This window comes from Ochotona curzoniae, unplaced genomic scaffold, assembly GCF_017591425.1.
Source record: "Ochotona curzoniae isolate NIBS_2020 unplaced genomic scaffold, NIBS_Ocur_1.0 contig_908, whole genome shotgun sequence".
Taxonomy (NCBI): Eukaryota; Metazoa; Chordata; class Mammalia; order Lagomorpha; family Ochotonidae; genus Ochotona; species Ochotona curzoniae.
In genome coordinates this window covers 15,364,649-15,383,893 of record NW_024466607.1, presented here as the reverse complement: position 1 = coordinate 15,383,893, position 19,245 = coordinate 15,364,649, and the positions used below count along the sequence as shown (strand labels likewise).

At 47.5% G+C, this 19,245-nt stretch overlaps 1 protein-coding gene across 1 annotated transcript; it reads right to left on the bottom strand.

Annotated features, from left to right (window-relative positions):
- Nucleotides 1-745: 745 nt before the first annotated feature.
- IHO1 (interactor of HORMAD1 1) lies at nucleotides 746-12,000 on the bottom strand. The gene is made up of 8 exons (XM_040995000.1): nucleotides 11,945-12,000; nucleotides 8,368-8,542; nucleotides 7,468-7,631; nucleotides 5,697-5,745; nucleotides 5,111-5,198; nucleotides 2,048-2,151; nucleotides 1,313-1,831; nucleotides 746-1,027 (listed from the first exon to the last, which is right to left on the bottom strand). The coding sequence occupies exons 1-8, from the start codon at nucleotides 11,998-12,000 to the stop codon at nucleotides 746-748; spliced, it is 1,437 nt and encodes a 478-aa protein (XP_040850934.1).
- Between the last annotated feature and the right edge of the window lie 7,245 nt (nucleotides 12,001-19,245).

Genomic DNA, 19,245 nt, shown 5'->3' with positions numbered 1-19,245 from the left:
CCCATCCTGTCCTGATGGTCGCCAGGGACTGGCAGAGGGAGTTTAATTCACTCAGCCTTGTTAGGAAACAATTTTCCTATGTATAACTCCACAAAAAAAAAAAAAAAAAGCTTCGTGGAACACTGGTCATTCTGAACTTTGGCTTCATCATACAAAATGAAATCCTTCTGAAGAAATATTAATTTAAAAATAGGCACATACATATGCACTTATCTGAAAGGGAAACACTAAGAGCGACTGGTGCCCTCCACAGGTTCCCTGCAGCAGCAAGACTCGATCTTCTGGGAGTCTTAGAGAACAAAAACATGGTCTGGATGTTACCTATTTGATTTCTCAAATAAGCTTAAGAAACTGAACTGGGAGATCAGTTCAATAAAGAAAAAGATAAAGATTTGACAGGCATTATCTTTATTTTGAGCAAGTTATTTACAAAAGAAACACACGTCACAAAAATAGGAAAACGTCGCCAAGGTGTAAGTGGAAAGCCAGCCTACTGGTCTTGAGCAGCAAAGCAGGACCAGGGTGAGGAGGTCGTGCAGGCAGGAGGCTGGCAAGCCCCAACTTGGGGCATGCTGCCCTGGCATCGTGAGCACAGCCATTGACCAAAACATGCAAAAGATTGAAGTGGAAGGAAAGAACAATCAGACTCGCACTGTGTAGCACACACATTGAAGACCGAGCACGTGTTTGGGAGCCATGTGGCCGCAGTGACTTGCCAGTAAGCAGCCACGGCCACCTTGGGCCATCAGAAGCTATCCTCGTCACTGCTATCAAAACTCGGGTCAAAGAGGAACCGCTTCCCGGGCTCCTGGCGCGCGGGGCCCCTGGAGCACCGGATGCCCAGCTCGTTGAACCACCGCATCTGCCGGTCTTCCAGGAAGCTGTCCCGAACCGGGGACCTACGGCACTGCAGGCGGCGAGCGCGGGCGGGCCTGGGCGCGCTCCTGCGCACCAACCTGCCACTCTGAGCAGGCGAGCTCGGCCCGCCCTGGCTGCCCACAGCCTCCCGCTGCTCCAGGGAACTCCGCTGGGGGACAGCAGCTGGAGGATGAGCTCGGGAAGCCTGGATCCGGCCTGGGGCCGGTTCCCACTGCCGGACTGTGAGCCTGCCTCTGTAGACTTCGCGGGGATGGGGCTGGTGGCCTTCCGACGCTGCTTGTGGAGCCTCGCCTCTCTGTTCAAGCCCTAGCTGGTCGCGCGGCTCTCTGGAAAGCCTGCTTTCCCCCTGGCATCTTGGAGGGGCATTCCTACTAACGCTGGCTGCCAGTGTGTCTGCATCCTGGCATGTGAGCTGTGACGCGCCCTGACCAACCTGGTCCCTGTGGCCCAGCGGGATGTGGGAGCCAGGGTTCTTGGACTCTCTTGGAGGAACATCTTGATTCTGGTGGGTGACCTGCACTTTCTTATCCTCCGCCCACCCCTTTCTCTGGTGGGGCTGAGCTTCGGGCAGTGCAGCCTCTTCATGGAGGGCACTGATCTTGGCTCCCCGGCCCCCGAACTCAAACTGCCCAGACGGCACGGAGGCCGTGCTGGGGTTTGTTGACTCTGGGAGGGCCTGGGCCTGCCTAGGGCCAGCTCCCTGCGAAGCCCCATTCTCTTGCCTGGGAAAGCTGAGGCCCCGGGCCAGGAGTGGTGATGTCTGAGACGAGCTGTCCCGCAGGAGCCCAGGCCGGCGAGGCTCTGTGAGCCACCTCCGCAGCTCCACCAGCACGCCGGGCACATCCAGCTGGCCGAGCTGTTCACACAGCTGCTGGAAGTCCTTACTCTGCTGTGCCACCAAAACCTCAAGGTGCTTCAAGTCGGACTTGACTTCTGTGAACTCGGCTTGTTTCTGTGGAGAGGCAGTGAGAAAGCAGAGTGATGGTATGCAAATCAGAATGCCAGCAGAACTGAGGGTGGGGTGGGCGGGTCACACTTGGAGACCGGGCCTGCTCCCATGGGGCTTTTGGTCTTGGTTGACAGTTTGCAGTTTTTTAGGTGTCTTTCTGGGTCAAATGTCAAAGCCAAAGACACACTTAAAAAAAAAGAGGATGGGGTTGTCACTTACCACCTCGAATGTCTTCTGCATCTCCAGGATGGCACGATCCGTGTTGCCTTTTTCCCGAACTGCCTCGGCTAACAGGTCACTCTGGGTCCGTGAGGTCTCTTGCACTAAATACAAAACAATGACATTTCACCTCATGGGGATCCCGACGTGTATGGCCTCCAATGAGGGAAGGGAGGAACTGGACAAACGCTTGTCCATGTGCTCCCCAACCAGGAGGCTTTCTGCACAATCTCTTCTTTTCTCACTGTAGCTCCTTTTCTCTGAATCAGAGGCCAGAGCTGTGCCCATCTGAGGCCAGGAGCCAGGAGCCTCTTCCATTTCTCCCTCACGGGTGCAGGGTCCCAAGGCTTTGTGCCATCCTCAACTGCTTTCCCAGGCCACAAGCAGAGAGCTGGATGGGAAGCAGGGCTGCTGGGATTAGAACCAGTGCCCATCTGGGATCCTGACGTGTGTAACATGAGGACTTTAGCTGCTGGGCTACCACGCCAGGCCCAGGGGGAGCATTTTCAAGGCACAGCATGACCTGTGCCTCTGTAAGTACAATATGACAAACTGATCAATGAGCTGCTTCTGTGTTTTTTAATCGTTATCTTCTCAGGGTAGCTTCCTTTCCTAAATATTACCATGAAGGAACCAGGGCCACTGAGGTGGCACTGTGGGTTAAACCACCCCTTGTTAACACTAACATACCATCGTGGATTACTAGTTTGAGTCTCAGCTGCTCCCCTTCCCATTGTTTCCTGCTAGTACATCTGGGAAATAAGTGGATGATGGCCCAGGTGCTTGGGCATCTGTCTCCCACATGGGAAATCTGGATGGAATTTCTGCTTCCTGAGTTTGACCTGGCCTAACCCCAGATATTATGGGTGTAAAACAGAAGATGGATGAGCTCTCTTTCTCCCTCTCTTTCTGTCATTCTATGATTCTGACTCTTTAATAGATGAAAATGCAGCTATCAACAGCAAAAGTTAGGATCCCTGTGTTTGCCAGAAGCCACATTCCATTTTAATCTGGTCTCTGATTTTGCCTCACAGACTTGGACACTTCCATGCTGCCTTCTGAGACTCAGATGCCTGCACGTTTTCAGCAACCCTTTTTCCCTTTACCCAGTTTGTTCTGCTTCCCTCCCAGGTGCAGCAGTCAGGACTCGAACTGGTGTCCATATGGGATGCCTGCACTTGAGACAGCTGCCTGACCCACTATACCACACAGTGGCGGCCCGTTTCATCCAATTTTTAAATATACTGACAGAGAATACTTCGTGTGGGCATCTAACAAATGAGTTATTCTATGTCATTACACGATGGAAGTGTTCTGAAGTTGCTTCTGCTCTTTGCTTTGCTGCATTGTGTGTGGGTAACAGTCCACACATTCCAGAAGCAGTTTCTGAGCAGATGCACAGTTGCCCTAATTGTGGGGTACCCAGATTGAAGACAGCAGACGGACAGCACTGCTTTGCTCACAGATGGGGATTAATGTTCAAGGCACTCAAAGGCATTAAATTTTGTAAATCATGAGCAATCCGTTCCATGGCATCTGAATAAATTGATTCCAACTTGTTTAAAATCAACACAAGGATAAATGCAAACAAGTACAGATGCACAGTCATCAGCTTCCCATGTGGCCGAGAAACTGATGGTTCTAGAGAGATCCGCCTGAGGTCTGTGCCTCGATTTGTCCTCTTCACAAGGGCTAGGGCGGTGGTTTCTACAAATGTCAGCCCCTAATTGGGGGAATAGGGGATTTAAGGAGGCCCAGACCATAACTGAAGTTGAGACTGATGCTCCACTCTTATAACGCAGCTCTTACTGAAACCAAGGCAGATGGAGGAACAGCAGATAAATGGGATATCTCTTCCTTCAAAATTTATTTATTTATTAGCATTTTATTTGAGAAAGACAGAGACAATGGTATCTCTCTCTTTCAAGATTTACTTTAATTGAAAGGCAGAGAAAGAGGAAGACACACAGAGAAATTTTTCCATCCACTGTTTCTTCCCAAAATGATTACAAGAGTCAGGAGCTTAACTCCAAGATCCAAGAACTCCATCCAGGCTTTCCTTGAAGGTGTCAGGAATCCAAGCAGTTAAGCCACTGTCTGTTGTTTTCCAGGCACATTAGCACGAAGCTGGATCAGAAGTGGAGCAGCCAGACCTGGTGTGGTAGCCTAGTGGCTAGAGTGCTTGCCTTGCATGCGCCGAGATCCCATATGAATACCAGTTCATATCCCAGCTGCTCTACTTCCTTTCCAGCTCCCTGCTTGTGGCCTTGGAACCCTGTCCTTGGGTGGGAGACCCAGACGAAGCTGCTGGCTCCTGGCATTGGACCGGTGCAACCCTAGCAATTGCAGCCATTGGGACTTTCCAATAAAAATAAATCTTTTTTTAAAAAAAGAAATGGAGCAGCCTGGATGAATCTTGTGTCATATGGGTTGCTGGCTTCAGTTGACAGTCACACTGGCCCCAAAGAACAGAATCTTCCACTCGCTGGCTCACTCCACAATTGCATGTAACAATCAGGGCTGGGCCAGAACAAACCAGGAGCCTGGAACTCCTTCAGGGACTCCTATGTGGGTGGCAAGTACCCAAGCATGCAAGCCAGCAACTGCTGCTTCCTAGGGTACACATTAACAGGAAGGATTGAAGGTGGAGGAGTCAAGATTCGAAACAGGCACTTGGATATAGGGTGTGCACATCCCAAGCCTCTGTGTTATTGCCCACTCCTAACCTTCAGCACCTCTCTCTGCTAAGGACTCCGTGTCTCCACAGCCAGCACAGCCAGGGACTCTGGGATACTGTCAGCTCACTTTAGACAGCGAGATGAGAAGTCACAGAACTACTTACCCCAAGGCAGGCAGAAGGCATTGTGGGAGGAAGGCCTATCACCCCAAGGGGGCTATGGGACTAGCTCAGTGCTCTAAATCTCTTCAGGGCTAGTCTTGGGTACTCACACTCTGATCTGAAACCCAGGGAACCTCACCACTGGAAACTGGGATGAGTCAGAAAATTCCAGGTCACCACTCTCCAGTGCTCTCTGCTGATAACTTCAAACCCAAGACACTCACCTGTCTTGGCCACAGTCTCCAGAGAATCCAAGATAGTCTGGCTCCTTACACTGAGATGCTCTTCAGACTTCTCCACAGATGTCTGCAACTGGAAACCACAAAGAGCAGAAAGAATTCAGACTGTTGCTTTATTTTACTAACCTGAAGAATTTTAACATAAAAGTGTAGTTAAAAGGCTGCTATTCTAGGGACCAGTGCTATGGCATATAGTGGGTTAAACTGCTGCCTGTGATGCTGGCATTCCATGTGAGTGCCATTCAAGTCCCAGCTGATCCACATGCATTATGATGCTCTGCTAAATGCACCTGGGAAAGAAGCGGAAGATGGTCTGAATGTTTGGGCCCCTGCACGCATGTGGGAGACCAACCTGGAGGTAGACCCTGGCTTCCAATCAGCTCAGCTCTGGTTGTTGCACCCATTTGGGGAGTGAAATAGCGGGTGGAAAATCTCTCTCTTCCTCTCTGGACTCTGACTTTCAAATAAATAATATTTTTTAAAAGATTGCTATTTGTAAACTCAAACTAATCCAACTGTTTAACTTTCTAATGTGAGACATCATCACTCCTTGAAATGTAATTATACTTACCCTATGGATGCTTTCTCTGACATGGGAAACAAAGCTGTATAGAGTCTCACTGGAAGGGGAAAGAGAAAGGAAATCACATCTTTGAAAGGACACAGCCAAGCAACATGGGACAGAACCGACAGTGCACAAGTAGGACAGGATTCCGTCTCACGCAGTCTAAACACTAATCAAATCTGGGGATTAGAACCTAATCAGAAGGAAAGGAGAAAAGTGGCTTTCTGGGATGATTTCCAGCCAAATCTCTTTTTTCTTTTAAGAATCCACTTGGAGGGGCCTGGCAGCGTGGCCTAGCGGCTAAAGTACTTGCCTTGAACGCGCCCAGGATCCCATATGGGCGCCGGTTCTAAGCCCGGCAGCTCCACTTCCCTTCCAGCTCCCTGCCTGTGGCCTGGGAAAGCAGTCGAGGACAGCCCAAAGCTTTGGGACCCTGCACCTGCATGGGAGACCTGGAAGAAGCTCCTGGCTCCTGGCTTCAGATTGGCCATTGCGCTCACTTGGGGAGTGAATCATCGAACGGAAGATCTTCCTCTCTGCCTCTCCTCCTCTCTGTATATCTGACTTTCCAAATAAATAAATAAATCTTAAAAAAAAAAAAATCCACTTGGGGGCCGGGTGCGGTAGCCTAGTGGCTAAAGTCCTAGTCTTGTAAGCGCCAGGATTCTGTATGGGTGCTAATTCATGTCCCAACTGCTATACTTCCCATCCAGCTCCCAGCCTGTGGCCTGGGAAAGCAATTGAGGATGGCCCAAAGTTTGGGACCACGCACCCACATGGGAGACCTGGAAGAACTCCTGGCTCCCGGCTTTGGATCAGCACAGCACCAACCGTTGCGGTCACTTGGGGAGTGAATCATCGGACCGAAGATCTTCCTCTCTGCCTCTCCTCCTCTCTGTATATCTGACTTTGCAATAAAAAATAAGTCTTAAAAATAAATATTTTAAAAAACAATGTATGTATTATATTCTTTACCCTAAAATAAATGCTATTTAACTCTTAATCCCAATGAACTGAAAATAACTAAAGGGTAACTTTTTAAAAAGATGCATTTATTTATATCCTCATTGCATTTCTCAGAAATTCTCCAGTTTTTTTACTTTTCAGAAAGGCAACTATGGTGACAGTCATCTTCATACTTTCTGAAAACATGACAAGCACTAAAAGCCAGAATGCCGTACACTGGTTTATTTACATGTCAACCTGGCAGGCCTAAGAGCCGTCTAGAGAGCAGGTACAGTCTTATTTCTGGGTGTATTTTGGTATTGGTAGGTTGAGTAAAGAAAGTGACTGCCAATAATATGGGTGAATATAGCCCAGGGGATCTAATACCAAAAGAGAGCCCCAAGGCAGAGGCAGGGCAGACTGGCTCTTCTCGTGCTCTCCGGGCTCTCGGCCCTCACCCTCGGGTGCCTGTCACCCACTTCCACACAGGCCTTTGGACTCAAACCCGGAGTGAAGCCATCTGCTCCCCTGGTTCTTGAGCCTCTGGGTGACCGTATTAGGGGCTTTTTCAATATTACCCAACATCTGTGGGATTTCCTGGCTTCTACAATCTCCTGAGTCAATTCCAACAGCAAATTCATTTCTGTGTCTCTCCCTTTTGCTTACTCCACTTACACTACACTTACACACTCACACACACACACATTCTACTGATTCTGAAGAACACTTATATAGGTCTGTCACTAAGGTCAAGTTCAATTATTTGATTATTGACATGTTATTTTTCTCCAGAACAGTCAAGGTGTCTGTACAGCTTGAAGGATTTGCTTACTTGCAATATTTATCTTTTGCCATTTTCTTTTTCTCCTCAAACTGTTCCAAGATGCCTTTTGATTTTCCAGCCAGCAGAGGAAGAGGAAATAAACTTCCATCCTTTGTCTCACTTCCAAACAAGTGGGGTTTTGCCTGGTACTTTGTAAAAATACTAGGTTCGTTCTGTGAAATCATAATAAGAAAATACAGCATTCACTGTTCACTATATAATGCAGATTCACATTTAAATGCAAACCATGTTATCAAAAACAATACAGCGTGTAATATTTTAATTTTTGTGCGTACAGAGGTATGTCTGTAATAACGCAACTCTTTTATCAATATAATTTCTGCCTTAGCAGCCAAGAAATATTTTCAATGTTGATAAAATGGCTTGCAACCAGCTTCCTAAACGTCAAGGCAATATCAGAGAATTATGTCTCAGAGACGATGTGCTAACATTTTCATCTTAACAGATTTGATTAAATCGTTGTTTCTCAGCTGCTAGTGATCTGAAACCTCACTGATGGTTTGCCACAGGCTGCACGACCGGGATGCTGGAACACTGCGGAGCCGCTTCCTACATTCTCAGGTAAGATTTATCTAAGAATATCTACAGAGCACGTTTATGTTTTCAGATCACTAGATCACAAATTTTATACTGAAATACTTAGATCATATTCTACTCTTATCAGTCCTTATTTGATGCACCAAAATATGTATAATTAAATCTAGTTCTAGACCAATAAAACAAAAAACTCAAAATATTTCTGACTCCCAAGAGAAGATAAGCCTCCAACCCCCCATTTTCTCTTTGTTAATCATTAGATTTTCTCAGTTGTAAATACGTTCCAACCGAGTACTGCTCTCTATAATGACAATGACGTGTAGCTACAGAGATGCGACCCATCAGACCCACATCCAGAGGCGCCTGCTGTGTCTGCTTGTGCTGTCTCAGGTGTGTGCCGAAGTCCAAAGGTGCTGCCAGAGTCTCTGTATTTTCTGGACAGAACTGAGATCCAAAGAGGAACTGTGAGTCGCTGAGACTAGAATAATCAGGCTGATTATTGCTCCAAGCAGGTGCTCTAGTATTCCTGAAATCCAACCAGAAAAATACACCATTTGAACAAAATTCTGAATGCATGAAATTATAATTCACAACTGTTTATTTCAAAATATTATGTTTTTCATTAACACACATGTATATAGAAATAATTCCTTTCCTAATTGTTACATTAAAATTAATCAGAAGTATATACATATTTTTTCAGATTTATTTATTTTTATTTGAAAGGCAGATTTATAGAGAGAAAGAGCTTCCATCTCCTGATTTATTCCCCAAATGGCCACACTGGCCAGAGCTGAACCAATTCGAAGCCAGGAGCCAGAAACTTCTTCTAGTCTCCAATGTGAGTGCAATGCCCAAAGACTTGGGGATTCCTCTGCTGCTTTCCCAGGTCATAAACAGGGAGCTGGATGAGAAGTGGAGCAGCCGGGACACAAACCGGCACCTAGATGGAATGCTGATACCACAGAGTAGAAGATCAGCCTGTTGAGCCACCATGCCAGCCTCACATATTCTTTTTTTTTTTTTAAAGATTTATTTTTATTATTTTTTCATTGGAAAGGCGGATGTACAGAGAAGAGACACAGAGAGGAAGATCTTCCGTCCGACGATTCACTCCCCAAGTGAGCCGCAACGGGCCGATACTATGCCGATCCGAAGCCAGGAGCCTCTTCCAGGTCTCCCACGCGGGTGCAGGGTCCCAAAGCCTTGGGCTGTCCTCGACTGCTTTCCCAGGCCACAGGCAGGGAGCTGGAAGGGAAGCGGGGCTGCCGGGATAGAACCGGCGCCCATATGGGATCCTGGGTGTGCAAGGCGAGGACTTAACCACTGCGCCACCGCACCGGGCCCCACATATTCTTTTTTTTTATAAGTGCATAGTCTAAGCCAAAGGAAATTTTTTTATTATAAATACAAACAAAAATATGCTTATAGGCTGGTACAAAAATATGAATAAAATGTAAGAATATTAATAGTACTGCATTGGTAAGGGCAGTTATTTTCACTCAGTGGTAGCAGGCTGCACACACGTATTCAATCTGGGTTGTGAAATCATTACTCAAAATAGCTGGAGACCCATTATGCTAAGAGAATGAGCCAATCCCAAAATGTCAGATAGCACATGTTTGCTCTGGTAAAAGATAATATGGTGTCAAATCTAAGGATTTTTCCTGTGAATTCTACCTTAGTGTTCCTCTTAGTTATTGCACCTTTTGTAATAAGATCTTGTGATATAGTTCATTCATCAATCATCCATTAGAGTCTGATTGTTGTAATCACCTTAGATTGTCAATGTCCTTTTTATCACTGTTATTGCTACTGCCCAGAAGTAACGATGATCTAGTCCTGATTGTGCTTTCTTTAGTGCCACACTGGACACACTGGCATTTATTCCTACAAGAAGGTATTGGACAGGGCCCGGCGTCATGGCCTAGTGGCTAAAGTGCTCGCCTGGAACGCCCCGGGGCCCCATATGGGCGCCAGTGATAATCTTGGCAGCTCCACTTCCCATCCAGCTCCCTGCCTGTGGCCTGGGAGGGCAGTCGAGGACGAACAAAAGCCTTGGGATCCTGCACCCGCATGGGAGACCTGGAAGAAGCTCCTGGTTCCTGGCTTCAGATAGGCACAGCACTGGCCGTTGTGGTCACTTAGGGAGTGAATCATCGGACGGAAGATCTTCCTCTCTGTCTCTCTCCTCCTCTCTGTATATCTGACTTTGTAATAAAATAAATTAATTTAAAAAAACGTATAGAGGGCCCAGCACAATGGCGCAGTGGTTAAAGTCCTCGCCTTGCACACCCAGGATCCCATATGGGCGCCGCTTCCCATCCAGCTTCCCATCCAGCGGCCCCGCTTCCCATCCAGCTCCCTACTTGTGGCCTGGGAAAGCAGTCGAGGACAGCCCAAAGCTTTGGGAACCTGCACCCATGTGGGAGACCCGGAAGAGGCTCCTGGCTTCGGATCGGCATAGCATCGGCTGTTGCGGCTCACTTGGGGAGTGAATCATCAGACGGAAGATCTTCCTCTCTGTGTCTCCTCTCTGTATATCTGCCTTTCCAATGAAAAAATAAATCTTAAAAAAAAAGTATAGATCTTTAAAAAGGAAATTATGTAGGACTTTTATGTTAAAGTTCTGATATGCAATTAAATGAAGATTTTCTTTACTCTTCAACAATGTTATGCATTCCTTTTCTTATTGCAAAAGAGAACAATGCTGTCGATTTTTGACCAGCTTTCTTCAAGAAGGTTTTAGGAAGGTAAGAATCCTCGCAATGATAAAAGCATATTCAAAGCAATTAGGAATCTTTTGAATACACAGCACTTTGGCAACATATGCACCAAATTAGCTGTGGTTGCTTGACTCAAGGCTTGTGAATACCAATTTAAGTACATCAGTGTGGTAGCAGCAGGAACAATATCTTCCTGAGCCTTGCCGTCACTAAAGTGGTTCTAAAATCCACAATACTTACAAATTCCACTGCACAGTTTTTCTGAAGGATTTATTTATTTATTTGAAAGTTGTAATTACAGAGAGAGAGATAGGGATGGAGTGATTTTCTCTTCTCTGCCTCATTCCCCAAGGAGCCAGGCCAAAGCTAGCAGCTTCATCTGGGTCTCCCACATTTGGGAGGGTGAGGGTGCCCAAGCACTTGGGCCATCCTCCACTGCTTTTTCCTGGCCACTATCAGGTAACTGGATCAGAGTCGAGCAGCGGGAGTTGAACCTCTGCCATATGGAATGTTGGCATTGCAGGCCATGGCTTTACCCTCTGTGCCAAATATTGGCCCTGCATTATACAGTTAAATATGTATCTAAATGTCATCTTGGGGCCAATGAAGTGGCGTACAAACTGATCCCCCACCTGTAGTGCCTGGTTCTAGTCTTAGCTGCTCCACTTCTGACCCAGCTCCCTGTCAGTGCTTCTGGGAAAGCAGCAGAGAATGTCCCAAGGTGTTAGGCCCCATACCCATATGGGAGACCTGGAAGAAGGTTCTGGCTCCCGACTTCAGCTTGGATCAGCCTGGCCCAGCTGTGGGTCTTGTGGACCTTTGGGGAATGAATCAGTGAATTCAAGATCTCTCTCCTCTCTGTAACTCTGACTTTTCAGTAAAATTAGTTAATCTTATTTTCTTGATTTTGTTCCTTGCTATTTGCTTAGAAGCCGCCTTAGAAGTGAATTTCCTTAAAAGTTGATCAGTCTGGCTGGCCCTGACACAGTGCTTGGTAACAGTCATTCATTCCTCAGTTAACTCACAAAGCTAAATCAACTCATAATCAGCCAAGTGGGAGAAAAGAAACAGACAGAAGTGACAGAGGAAGGGAAGGGCAGAAGAGACCATCTGAGGCGCCTCTGTTACTGTAACCTGACAGGAAGCAGGTCCTTAAAATGTAGATTCCTGTAAGTATCAGAGGACATCACCAAGAGTCTTACCCAGAAACTGAAGGGATACTGAGCATCTCTTTGATATTCCACACGTTAAAATCCATTTCTTCTGGTTCTCCCCTATTAAAGAGAACAGAAGAAGATTAAGATAATGTGTTTTTCCTTAAGATTACTAATGCTTGGGCCCAGCACCATAGGCCAGTGGCTAAATCCTCGCCTTGCACATCTGGAATCCCATATGGGTGTGGGTTCTTATCTTGACTGCTACACTCCCCTTCCATTTCCCTGCTTGTGTCCTGGGAAAGCAGTGGTGGATGGCCTTGGGACCCTGTATCCGCGTGGGAGGCCCAGAGAAAGCTCCTGGCTCCTGGCTTCAGATCGGCTCAGCTTCAGTCATTGCAGCAACTTGGAGAATGAACCAGTCTCTCCCTTTCTCTTGTTTGCTATACCTTTCAAACAAATTTTTTTTTAAAGATTTATTTTTTTATTTTTTTCATTGGAAAGGCGGATATACAGAGAGGAGAGACAGAGAGGAAGATCTTCCGTCCGATGATTCACTCCCCAAGAGAGCGCAACGGGCCGATACTATGCCAATCCAAAGCCAGGAGCCTCTTCCGGGTCTCCCACGTGGGTGCAGGGTCCCAAAGCTTTGGGCTGTCCTCGACTGCTTTCCCAGGCCACAGGCAGGGAGCTGGAAGGGAAGCGGGGCTGCCGGGATTAGAACCGGCACCCATATGGGATCCCGGGCATGCAAGGCAAGGACCTTAACCACTGCGCCACCGCGTCGGGCCCTCAAACAACTTTTTAAAAATAAAGACAGATTATATCCTTAGTCTTTGGGGACAGGTGTTTGGTGCAACAGTTAAAATGCCTCTGAGATAGCCACATTGCCTCAGAATGCCTGGTTTGATTCTGGCTCCACTGCCAGTTACAGCTTCCTGGTGCTGTAGGCCCTTGGAGGCAGCAGACAGCAGCTCAAGTGCTTGGTTCCTGGTCAGTTACGATGGAGACCTGATCAAGTGTTAGCTCGCTGGCTCTGGCCTGACCCAGCCCTGGCTGCGGTGGTTCAGGGAATGAAGATTTCTGTCTCTCTTTCTCTGACTGCCTTTCAAATAAAATGAAAACAAATATTTTAAAACATCACACTGCATCTCATAAATATGTGCAATTACTATATCAATTAAAAAATAAAACAGAAAAGAAATTAAAAATTTTCTAAGATTAGGAAAAGGCAAGAATATTCTTAGTCCTTTTTAATTGTACTGGATGTCCTAGCTAAAATTGGTAAAGGAAATAAGGGTCCAGTGCAATGGCCTAGTTGCTGAATCCTAGCCCTGGCTCTGCTCCTGACGCCTTTTCCTTGCTAATATATGTCCTGGGAGGCAGTGGGAAAATGGCTACCAGCCACATGGGGCCCTGCCCGGCCATAGCTGCTGCACACAAGTAGAGAATAAACTTGTAGGGAGGGAGATCTCTCCATCCTTTCCTCTTTTGTATGCCTTTCTGACTTTCCATTAAATAAACTTAAAATATATATTTTTTTAATATAGCACTAGAGGCCCAGCACAGTGGCCTAGTGGCTAAAGTCCTCGCCTTGAACGTGCCAGGATCTCATATGGGCACAAATTCTAATCCCAGAAGCTCCACTTCCCATCTAGTTGTCTGCTTGTGGCCTGGGAAAGCAGTCGAGGACAGCCAAAGGACAGCCCAAAGCCTTGACACCCTGCACCCGCGTGGGAGACCTGAAAGAAACTCCTGGCTCCTGGCTTCGGATCGGCACAGCTCCAGCCACTGCGGTCACTTGGGGAGTGAATCAATGGAGGAAGATCTTCCTCTCTGTCTCTCGTCGTCTCTGTTTATCTGACTTTGCAATAAAAATAAATAAATCTTAAAAAAAAAAGAGAGGGAGGGCCTGGCCTCTTCCGGGCCTCCCACGTGGGTGCAGGGTCCCAAAGCTTTGGGCCGTCCTCGACTGCTTTCCCGGGCCACAGGCAGGGAGCTGGAAGGGAAGTGGAGCTGCCGGGATCAGAACCGGCGCCCATATGGGATCCCGGGTGTGCAAGGCGAGGACCTTAACCACTTGCACCACCGCGCCGGGCCCACCTTTTTTTTTTTTAAGATTTTTTTTTTTAATATATATTTTTTGGAAAGTCAGATTTACAGATAGGAGGGACAAAGCTCTTCCATCCGCTGATTCACTCTCCAAGTCACAGCAATGGCTGGAGCTGGGCTGATCTTAAGGTAGGATCCAGGAGCCTCTTCTAGGTTTCCCACAGGGGTGCAGGGTCCCAATGGTTTAAGCCATCCTCTACTGCTTTCCCAGGCCACAAGCAGGGAGCTGGATAGGAGACAGGGCAGCTGGGATTAGAACCGTTGTCCATATGGGATCCCAGCAAAAGAGGACTTTAGGACTAGGCTACCACACTGGGCCCTCGCGCGCTCTCCTTTTCAAATAAGGAATTAAACGTCAAATAAAGGTAGAATTAAGCAGAATGCACGGTCGCATGCAATCAACGAAGGGAATGGCCCTGACAGGATGGCTGTGAAAGGCAGGAGGGAGCCGGACAGGACGACCCTGAGGTGCATGGCACGGCCAGACAGCCATCTCAGCCTCGGAACCCGGAGGTCTCCGTGTGAGGCCTCCACCAGCCCCACTTTCACTTTCAGTCTCTCTTCAGACCTAGACCCAAAGCTCGGAGCCCGTGGACTCAAGCTCTCTGAGGTCTCTTCCAGAAATTTCCATGGCACTTTCCCGGCTAATCAAAGTCCCTGCGGCCTTTGTGGAGTCCCAGGGGAAGACAGCAGGTACAGCAGGGAAGCGCCCTGAGAAAACTGAGGAAAAATGCCCTCCATGGAGGAGCCAGACTTGAAGTTTCCTGGGGCAACCCGAGCTGCTTGATCGCCTCAGGGAAAGGCGAGATGCGCAAAGTTCTGGGAAGCCCCGTGAGACTGTCAGGTATTCCAAGCCCATTTCCGTCGCCCCTTCGGCTCCCTACCCCGCCCCCCAGTCGCCTTGCAGCCCCGCACGCCCCTCGGGTCCCCACCTCTGGTGACTGGCACGCCTCTGACCTGTGGCAGCCCGGGCCTGGATTCGACCGGAGGCCTCGCGTCCCGCCTCGGGGGCCAAATCACGGGCGGCCCCGCCCCCAAGGGCGCCTTTTGACCAATGGGGATGCCGCCCAGGATCCAAGGCCCCGCCCTCTCCCCGCCTCCAGCCAACGGTTTTAACGGTTGGGCCGCAAAGTTTAAAGCCTGGGATTCCCCACGGGTGCCGCCGCCTCGTGCTCACGTACGTGCCCTCCGCGATGTGCCCTCAAACCTTCACAAACTCCGCTGCTCGAGGCAGGCCCTCCTCACGTGGCTCGCTCCACGCCGCTGGCAGTGGGGCAACAGGCTTGTTCTAAAGGGACACTGGGGAGGAGCCGTCCGTGAGGGGACAGCGCCGGCATGGGGTCAACAGGTCAGTGTGTGACTGGGGCTGAGGAGATGTGCGCCGGGGCAGGGCTCCGGAAGCTTCTAGAATAGGAGGTTCAGATTGAGGCCCTGAAGAGAAAGAAGGCAAAAGGCAAGAAAATGGCGCAGGGGTTGGTGGCCTGTTGCGGGGCTGGAATAGCGTAAGGGCAGGGACTGTGGACCGAGGCCAGGGAGATGTAGCTGCTGCTGATGAGAGATGATTCTGAAATCAATGAGACAGGATCGCATTCACACCGTGAAGGAGTATGGTGGAGATGAAATTGGGTGGAGCCCAGGATACACAGGGCCTGCAGGGTAATGGGAAAGCCGACAAAAAAGCCAGAGAAAACTGTCAAGGGAAGGACCCTGGAAGCTCTTGAGAAATCAGCTGTGACACACATGGCTGATGTGTCAGGAAAGATGAGTGAAACTGACATGGGTGACCCTGACAGGAAATGTCTCAGGGATATTAGTAAGGGGGGAAAAAAATCTGGTGTGTGGATTGCAAGGCCAGAAGGAGAGATTCGGTACCTCCATGAGGGGAAAAACTACAGGCAAGAGACAGGAGTGACCAACTGATACAACAGAACAATAGTGGTAAATCTCAAAATAACTACACCGAGTAAAAATCAGACACCAAAGAATACATACAGTGCAGTCCTCCTTATTCTGTAAGGTTCTATTTATGTAGGTTCCGTAACGCACACCATAGCACTGAAGAGCAGAATGGGGTTACCTGAGTGAAACGGAGCCATAGTGAAGGATTAGCAATGGACAGAAGGAAATTTGAGGGTGAGGGTTATGTTAGCTATCTTGATGGTAGCAATATTTCTAGGTGTATTCTACATGTATCTCAGTATCAAAGAGTGAAAAAAAAAGAAAAAGATTGCGGAGTTGAAAACCTATTCTGTCTCTCTCTTGAGACCCTTGCGCTGCTCCCTACATGATTTCTGTAATAAGCTGGCTTGTTTCTGTGCATGCTTTATATTTTTAGTTGATATAGAACATTGTTTTTGCCCATTTGTTTCATTTTATAAATAATATAATTTTCAATTCCCATATGTTAGGATTTATTTATCTGAGGGGCCAGTGCTATAGCTCACCCTGTGGTACCAATATCCCATAAGGGAACTGATTCGTGGGCTGGCAGCTCCACTTCCTATCCAGCTCCCTGCTTGTGGCCTAGGGAAGCAGTCAAGGACGGCCAGGTCCTTGGGACCCTGCACCCACTTGGAAGACACAATAGAGACTCCTGGTTCCTAGCTTCGGATTGGCTCAGTTCCAGCCACTTAGGGAATGAACTAGTAAATGGAGGATCTTTCTCTCTGTCTCTCTTTCTCTCTGTAAATCAGTCTTTCTGATAATAAATAAATAATATATCTGAAAAGCAGAGAGGAAGAGATCTTCCATCTGCTGGTTCACTCTCCAAATAGCCATAATGAGTTTCTTTTTGCCCCATGCCAAAGCCAGGAGCCAGGAACTCTATCTGGGTCTCCTTCACGGGTGACAAGGTCTCAAGCACCTGAGCTATCTTCTGGTGCCTTTTGAAGCACATTAGCAGGGAACTGGATCAGAAGCACCAGCCATACTGGTAGAGAACTCGGCATCAAAAGAGGCAGCTTAACCTTCTGCACTGCAATGATTGCACTTAAATAATATGCTTCATACATCTTTTAAAACTTTTTTAAATTAGTATTTTATTTGAAATAGTTACAGAGAAAGAGGGAGAGACAGAGATCTTCTATCCCAAATGGCCACAGACAGGGCTCTGCTAGGCTAGAGCCAGAAGTTAAAACTTCATCCAGGTCTTTCAGCAGATGGCAGGGGTCTAAGCATTTGTGCCATCCTCTACTGTTCTCCAAGATTTATTAGCAAGGAGCTGGATAGGAAGTGGAGCAGCCAGGACTTGAACTGATGACCATATGAGATTTTTTATGCTGCAGGAAATAATTTAACCTGCCAATGTTGGTCCTTACAACTTGACTTTCTAACATCTTTCTGGATTATTTATGTGAATTAAAATATTTTTAATATATTCATAGTAACCTCCAGTTTTTCATTCTGTGAGTATAGATTATTTTTTAAAGATTTATTTTTATTAGAGAGGCATATCAAATTTAAAAAAAGAAGGAGAAACAGAGAGAAAGATTTTCCATCCTCTGGTTCACTCCCCAAATGGCCAAAATGCCTGGATCTGAGCTGATATGAATCCAGGAACCAGGATCTTCTTGGCCTCCTACAAGAGTGCAGGGTCCCAGGCTCGGTGAGGTAATGGAGCAGCTAAATTTCTTGCGCTGTGCCAGGGTCCCATATGGGCGACAGTTCGTATCCCAGTGGCCCCACTTCCCATCCAGCTCCCTGTTTGCGGTCTGGGAAAGCAGTTGAGGACAGCCTAAAGTCTTGGGACCCTGCACCCGTGTGCAATGGAAGATTTTCCTCTCTGTCTCTCCTCTCTGTATATCTGACTTTCCAATAAAAATAATTAAAAAAAAAAAAAGAGTTCAGGGTCCCAAGACATTGGACAGTCCTCCACTGGTTTCCCAGGCCACAAGCAGGGAATCTAGAAGGAAAATGGAGCAGCCAGGACATGCACTGGCGCTCCTATGGGATCCCAGCGTTTGAAGGTGATGATTTAGCCGTTCAGCCATAGTTTATTTTTGTCATCACTGTCCTATGGGTGAATCCTCAGGATGCTTACAGTTTTTCCAGCCTACACAGGTTGAGTATTCATAACCTGAAAACCGAAAATCTGAAATGTTCCAAGATCCAAAAACTTTTTAAAGTACTGGCGTACCACAAGTGGAACATTTCACACCTGACTCATGATGACAGTTCATAAAACAAAGAAATTTATAAAATTTAGAGCAGGTAATTAGGCTACCAGTGAAGGTACCCATGTTGCATATTGGGGTGCCTAGGTTCAGTTTGTGGCTTCAGCTTCCTGCTAATGCAGACCAGAGAGGTCACAGTGATGCTGCAGGGAATGGGGTCTTTCCACCCTTGTGGAAGGCTGGGTTGCACCTTGCTATTAACTTTAGCCCCGTGCAGCTCCAGCCATTATGGGCTTTTTGGTGAGTGAACCAACCGGGGCCAGATGTCTCTCTTTTCGTCTCTCTGCTTCAGTTTTTTGTTTGTTTGTTTGTTTGTTTGTTTTGTCTCAAATTTTTAATATTTTTATTTGAAAGGCACAGTTACAAAGAGAAGGAGAGGTAGAACAGATTTTCTATTCACTGATTCATTCTTCAGCAACAATGGCCAGAACTGAGGCAATCCAAAACCAAGAGCCAGAAACTTCCTCTGGGTCTCCCACTTGAACACAGGGACCCAAGGACAAGAGCTATCCTTTGTTACCTTCCCAGGCTGTAAGCATGGAGCTGGAATGGAAGTGGAGCAGATGGCACTGCAATTGGTGCCTATATGGGATCCCAGTGCCACAAGTGGAAGCTTTGCTTCCTATGTCACAGCACTGGTCACAAAAGCAAATTTTATATTTAGACTTACCCCCAGGATATCTCTCCTCGTATATGCCAATATTTTAAAGTCTGAAATCTGAAAACACTTTTGTGTTCAAACATATCATATAAGGGATACTCAGCATATATATAAATGCTACAATGAACTTTTTTTTAAAGATTTATTTTTATTATTTTTTTTTTATTGGAAAGGCGGATATACAGAGAGGAGACACAGAGAGGAAGATCTTCCGTCCGATGATTCACTCCCCAAGTGAGCGCAACGGCCGATGCTATGCCAATCCGAAGCCAGGAGGCTCTTCCAGGTCTCCCGCGCGGGTGCAGGGTCCCAAAGCCTTGGGCCGTCCTCGACTGCTTTCCTGGGCCACAGACAGGGAGCTGGAAGGGAAGCGGGGCCACCGGGATAGAACCAGTGCCCATATG

Excerpts from the sequence above, each read along its gene's own strand:
- IHO1 (XM_040995000.1), bottom strand. The coding sequence starts at position 12,000 with ATGGATTTTAACGTGTGGAATATCAAAGAGATGCTCAGTATCCCTTCA. Across the intron at positions 5,746-7,467 it reads GCAAAAGATAAATATTGCAA|TGAGACTCTATACAGCTTTG; the intron begins GTAAGCAAATCC and ends TTCCCCTTCCAG. Across the intron at positions 2,152-5,110 it reads GGAGACTGTGGCCAAGACAG|TGCAAGAGACCTCACGGACC; the intron begins GTGAGTGTCTTG and ends TTTTGTATTTAG.